The 6,801-nt window shown below is 43.7% G+C and overlaps 1 protein-coding gene across 1 annotated transcript in view; it reads left to right on the top strand.

Moving 5' to 3' along the window:
• The first annotated feature begins 2,892 nt into the window (after window positions 1-2,892).
• LOC124015622 (ras-associating and dilute domain-containing protein-like) overlaps window positions 2,893-6,801 on the top strand; it is a 28,679-nt gene continuing 24,770 nt past the window's right edge. Inside the window, 4 exon segments of the mRNA XM_046330981.1 lie at window positions 2,893-3,667; window positions 4,033-4,371; window positions 4,630-4,865; window positions 5,957-6,291. Coding sequence (XP_046186937.1) covers window positions 3,540-3,667; window positions 4,033-4,371; window positions 4,630-4,865; window positions 5,957-6,291 — 1,038 coding nt within the window. The 5' untranslated portion in view covers window positions 2,893-3,539.

The following is a 6,801-nucleotide window of genomic DNA, read 5'->3' as shown; positions in this document are numbered from 1 at the left end:
GTCCACTTGATGTTCTAGATGTAAATGACAAGTTATTTTCACAGAGTAGAAATAACTATTCAAACTCCTCTTTTATTCTTTCACACCAGTTGTAGTGAAGTCGTAATAAAGATCACCAGATTAAGTCAGCATAGTTGGCAATGAAATTCCACATAACATTGTTCAGCTGTGACAGCAGCAGAGGAAGGAATGTGAATGGGACAGCAGAGTAAACATGAAATTCAGTTGACATGGGAAGTAATGTGTAAGCCCCCAGGGTTTAGTCTATAGCTGCACCTGCAGGCCCTCAGTTTAGCACGATTCAACCCTCAGAACCAGAGTAGCAACAGGGGGAAAGTTTTGGACTAAGTAGTATAGATGATCTTTTCTCTTTCAAACATCTGGCTTGTACTGTAAGTTTATGATAAACTGCACAACCTCTTTCTATAGTGACTACGGTGTATTGCACTGGAAGTGTGAAAATCTATAGTGACAGCCTTCCATTTAACTGTAGATTACAATTTACAATTTGCAATGTTTACAGTGCTTACTACAGCACCTAGTACAATGTCAACACAACATAATGAAGTGATAGAGAGAAAGAGGTGTGTCAGCCTAATTTATTGCTAGGCAGGCAGGGTATAAAAGTCCTATTGTAATCGGACATATTTCTATTCACTTTTTTTAATGTTAAGAATATAATCAAATGTGAAACAATACTCAACAACACAAATAGTTAATAAAAAATAAACAACATAATCAAGGATTTAGTGCATATCAATGTCCTTCCAATTAATGGATTTGATGAAAACATCCAGCTGAACAAAACATGTAGGCCTACAGTAGATTTATGGAGAAGGGAATACTCTCCCATTTATTTACAGAGCTTTTGGTTTATATTTAAGCAATAAGGCCCGAGGGGGTGTTGTATGTGGCCAATATACCACTGCTAAGGGCTGTTCTTATGCACGACGCAATGCAGAGTGCCTGGATACAGCCCTTAGCTATGGTATATTGGCCATATACCACAAACCCCCAGGTGCCTTATTGCTATTATTAACTGGTTACCAACGTAATTAGAGCAGTAAAAATGAATGTTTTGCCATACCCGTGATATACCACGGTTGTCAGCCAATCAGCATTCAGGGCTCGAACCACCCAGTTTATAATAAAAAATTTATCACTCTGCAGTAACATCAGAATTTCACTATGGTCCCTGCAGGTTCGTCTAAAGCTTCTATGATGAGCAATATATCCATTATATGGGAAATGTAATATTTTCTTCAAAAAATGTTTATGTTTGTACTGAAAATACATTTTCTTACTTGAACAAAATCTACAGTATTCTACGGAAATGCCAAAAAGGGAACAAAAAGGGAACAAAAAAGGAAACCAAAAAATTATTTAAAATACGAACATACTTTAAATGAATGCTTAGCCTGCTTTTACTATTTAAAAGCTTTTAAGGCCAAACAGTGTTGTCTATTGCAAAATTCCTATTAAAGCTGCCACTTTGTAAGAACCTTCCATCATCACGCTCACATACTTTCAGTGGTATGAAGTACTTAATTAAGTAAAAATACTTTAATGTACTACTTAAGTGTTTTTTGTTGTTGTATCTTTACCTTTACTCAAGTATGACAATTGGGTACTTTTTCCATCACTGAATACTTTACATTAGTGGATATATCCTTTATGGATCATGACCCAAGAAAAGCATAATTGAATATTTGACTGATTCATTAGGAAATAAATTGCTGCATATCTGTTATAAAGAAGAGGTGGTGGTTAAGGGGAGGTGAGCTCCCTATCCAATGAATTAGAGTCGGATGAATCATAATCAGTCAAATATTCATTAACGTTTTTCTTAGGTAGTGATCCATAAAGGATATATCCACCTACGTACAGTATGTGAGCGTGGAAGGTTGGAAGGTTCTTACAAGGAGGAAGATTTCATTGGGATTTTGCAATAGACTCAAAACTGTTTGGCCTGAATCCCCAGCCTAACTATGTCAGCAAACCAGCCAAACCTCCTCATCTACAGCTGCAGGTTCCACACTCACTCACATCCGTTTGTGACCAACCAGCGGCGTATTGGTGTGTGTGTGTGTGTGTGTGTGTGTGTGTGTGTGTGTGTGTGTGTGTGTGTGTGTGTGTGTGTGTGTGTGTGTGTGTGTGTGTGTGTGTGTGTGTGTGTGTGTGTGTGTGTGTGTGTGTTGTGTGTGTGTGTGTGTGTGTGTGTGTGTGTGTGTGCACGCGTGCATGTGCATGTGTGATTGTGTGGGTGTGACACCAGTGTCAGACACTTTCTGGGCATGAAAATATTTTTGCCACTAGATGGGGCCCTTAGCATAGAGCAAGAATGCTATGTTGATCATCTGAGTTGATGTGGTACATGTACGGCAGAGGAGGCTGGTGGGATGAGCTATAGGAGAACAGGCTCATTGTACTGGCTGGAATGGAATATATGGAACAGGTAAAACATGTAGTTTACACATGTTTGATGTGTTTGATACTTTCCAAATGGGTGCGCCCATCCAGAAAGATAGATGACTCCTCATGGATATAAACCATTTTAACATGGACATTGCCGTTGAGGGCTTCCACAATTTTAAAGTAGTCAACTGGGTAGGTATTCCTATGAGTTGGGAGGAATCAGCCAATGACGAAGAACAAAACATTTACTAAATTAAAATGGAGATAGCCTCAATTGAGCTGCCCATGCTTTCACCGACACTATAATGGCACAGATACAAAGATGAGTCCTATATCTAGCTCTATGGGTGCTCCTTCACTCAGTACATCGCATTTTCAAATCCCTCCCAACAACCCTCCCATGCGCGAAATGAGCAATGACGTCAGGATAGTAACTCCAGCACAACTTTTCAAACACGTTGCATTCTACCAGACAACCAGTATGTGTTGGGCACTGAACTGTTGAATGCGCCCAACGGGATAAGGAGAGATGGCATGGAGCAGACAGGTTAAGATTCGCAAGGTGCTTCGAATAACAAATAGTCCAGTTAAGTATCTGAAATGGATCATTTATTAGAAGTAATTCACATTGGATGTATTTATTTATTTTTATAAGATAAAAGCTTTTTAAAACTAGCGCTCGTATGTCTGTCCCGAACGTGGATATATTGTATCTGATTCTGACCAAATAACTTCTGTTCATGGAATATAATTCAGCAACAATTGTATCGAACGGACTACAGTCGATATTGTTGAGTTGGAAATTCGGAATATAACTGTAATTTGAAAGCGAGTGTATTTTGGAAGTTGCCTGATGTCTAATGCCACTGGACGAGAATAACTTTTCTCCACGCCGTGCTTCTTTACGAAAACCTGTCAGAGTTAGTTAATTAACAAACTGTCTGAACTGACAAATTCTTAGTTGGCTTCATCAACATGAGAACGTTTGGATTCCAGTGTCAAATACCACGATGGACTGAGTATATTTGTCACAAATAGTTTATTTTGAGAATAGTGCCTACCTTACGGTGCTTTATAGGGAGCACTTTGACCTATAATATAGCCTACATCTGAACAAAGTCGTGATGATTTCGGAGGAACGAAGTAGTCATGTATCCAAGCAAGCCCTCAACTTCCCAGTGGGCCTATTGATCCGCTCGCCGAAGAAGAGCCTGGCAAAGCTGGGGAGGAAGCCAAGCAATGGATCCCTGCAGTAAGTCCTATTATTTATATCCAGTGTGTCTACTTTGTGGGGGATTTAAAATGGGGTACCCTTATTTTGCAGAATTGGATTTCATTTTTTTACATGCAGCTGCCTGTGATTTTCTATATTCAAATGGCCTTATGGCCTTCAATATAAATATAATTTATTTGAAGAGAGGTGCCCGAAATACTGTCCTCTTATTAATTACCCATTAATTTTGTGTCCTCTCTTCAACTCTCACTTTCATTTACATCTTTGCCTTGCTCTCTCTGTTTCACTCTCTCACTATCTATGTCTCTGTCTCTTATTTATGTCTCTCTCTCTCTCTCTCTCTCTCTCTCTTTCATCTATCCATCCATTTCTCCCTCTCTCAGGTCCAACACCTCGGATGGCACCACCCATTCCGCAGAGAGTACAGGCGTGAGGCAGCCGGCCAAGAACAAAATCCGCCGCCACAACAACAGACTGTCGGCGGTGTTCAACCGGAGCCCCCTCCTGCGGGGCGACAGGGGACAGGGGCATGTCCCAGGTGGCAGGAGCATGGCGGGGGACCTGCAGGCTGCAGATGACCCTGCTGAGCTGTCCAGTCAGATGTCTGCCCCAGGTATCCTAAAGATCTTTGGCAGCGACATTTGCCAGGGAACCAACTACAAGAGCGTGCTGGCCACGACTCGCTCCAGTGCCAAGGAACTTGTCAAAGAGGCCCTGGAGAGGTGAGGGGTTAGGGATGCCCACTGGCATAATGTGATTTATTAGCTTTAGTGCTAACAGGCAAGCAGAAAGGGAACATTCCTCAAGGCTGAATGGCATGGACTGCAATACTGCTCATCCCAATATAGTGGGAACCATTGCATATCACTTAAAGCTGGTGATATGGATATTTTACCCAAATGATATCAAAGCCATTTTATTTCAGGGGGAATTAGATCATATCATGGTATTCTGACTGAATCTCTTTTATCATTGCTTAGATACTGTCTGGAGAAGGAGGATACCAGTCGATATGTGCTGTGCGACGTGATTGGCCAGACCGGAGCAGACAACCAATGGAAGACAGAGTGCTTTCGGGTCGTGGGTGACCACGAGAAGCCCCTCATGCTGCAGTCGCTATGGAAACCCAAAGAAGGCTTCTCCAGACGCTTTGAGATCCAGAAGAGAGTGAGCGTAGAGGAACAGACTGCTAAAGAGACCGACACCGTCACTGCAGGTACGTCAACCACACAGGTGCAGCTCAGTGACCCCACTAACAACAACCTAAAGCCCAGGTCATCATTCTGTCTCTGTTGGGGTGGCATTTGATCTCCTATCTCTGTCACTAAGTTTTTGGTAACATAATCCATTGTCCAGCTTATCATGAGACAGAGCAGGGGAGATGGCAGGCAAGTGAGAGGTCAGAGAAAAACAGAAGCTGCAGTGAGGGGTAGACAAGGTCAGAGTGTCCCCTCTTATCTGGGATTGACAACAGGGTCCCAACAGGTCCCTCTGAAGCCCCCAGGGCAGGGGACTGGCTGTGGCTGGATCAGCTTTTTCTGCTGGGGCCTGAATGTGTCCACCACTCCACATGTTATTCTTTCCATCAGAGCTTGCTTCCTGCACACTGGACACTGTGTGGTCTTGTTGACTTTGGCGTGCGTTTGTCTCAGTGCGTTTGTCTCAGTGCGTTTGTCTCAGTTTTCATCAAACCCCACAACCACACATCACCCTCCACTCTCTTTGCTCCACTCTGATTGGGGGAAGCTGGGGGAAGTTTCCCCCTGCATGCCTGACCAGCCCCCTGACACAGTGTGGCAGAACAATGTGGAAAAACGCCCACTTCCACAGCTGATAAGGCCTGGGAGCAGGAGCTGTTAGCTGGGTGTGAAGCTGAGCTCTCTGGACATTCCATGGTGCTTAATGGCTCCAAATGAGCTGAATAGTGTTTATGTTGCGGTACATCAGCCCAACAGCCAGGAACGCCTGTTGATATCAGATAGAGGACAACACCTCTCATTACACCTCCAGATTTCCTCTCCTTCCCCTTCTATGTTTGGTTTGACTGATAGCCAACTCAGTAAAACATTATGATATGGTGGTGTGTGATGGACTGGAATGATTTGATGGAAAATCTCCACTAATAGTTTATAGAGTGTTTAGCATACTGTGAATTTCAGTTTATGCATAGATGATTAAGTTTATGTTACAGTAACTATATCAGAACACAATCAATGATTTTGTAATAAACTATGAATACACGATTAATAATCACTTCTCTGCATCTAGTCTCATCCTCCCTCTCTCCCATGCTCCTCTCTGCCCCAGGTATCAACGCCCAGGCTCGTAAGCTCCAGAAGGGCCGTTCGCGGGTCACCTCTCTGTTCATGGACGGCAGTGGTAAGGATGTGGAGGGCCTGGGGATGTGGAGGAGTCTCAGTGAGATGGACCTGTCTGCCATGGAGAAGGAGGCCGTACGGGCCCAGCAGAAGGCCCAGCTCATCAGGGAGGACCCGGAGGCCGAGGCCGACAAGGAGGCCCTGCGTCTGGGCATGGAGAAGGAGGAGACGGAGAGCAGTGACGACAACACCACCCAGTACTCCATCCACCCGCCCTTTGACTTCCCCTACTTCCTGCTGCTGCAGGGATACAGCTACAGACAGGTAGGAAAACTGGAAAGTGAAGCTGTTGCCACTGTTATACATTAAACCCAGATGGATTTGTTTGTCTATCGGATTATTGATTAACTTAAATTATGACTAACTTTAATGAAAGGCTTGGCTTCAGTTTACACAGCTGGAGTCAATTTGTTAGATTAGAGTCAGTCTGTCCTTGAATAGTTAGGCTCAGAATAGGCTTGTATGGTTGGAGAATGAGTCCGGCTGCGACAGAGAGATGTCATGCTGAAATCCTTCACAGAGGGCCTGGGCAGCCAGATAGCAGCAGCTTTAATTGGTTGAGCCGGATGGCTGCTCCATTGAAGACCTTTCAAGGTTCTCAAGTGTCTCTTGGCAGGGTGGCAGAAACACTGACGAAAGGCTTATCAGAGACACTGAGGCGTAAACAAGTGTACTCCGCTACACTATAGAGGCTCCCACTGAACCTCTTAGGTTAAGACCTGGGGTTAAAATCCCCAGAAACAGAGCGAGACAGTGAGAGAGAGGAGCAGAGAG

The sequence above is a fragment of the Oncorhynchus gorbuscha genome, linkage group LG26, assembly GCF_021184085.1.
Source record: "Oncorhynchus gorbuscha isolate QuinsamMale2020 ecotype Even-year linkage group LG26, OgorEven_v1.0, whole genome shotgun sequence".
NCBI classification, from domain to species: domain Eukaryota; kingdom Metazoa; phylum Chordata; class Actinopteri; order Salmoniformes; family Salmonidae; genus Oncorhynchus; species Oncorhynchus gorbuscha.
Note: the sequence above shows the minus strand (reverse complement) of the source record. Positions and strands in the feature narration are given on the sequence as shown.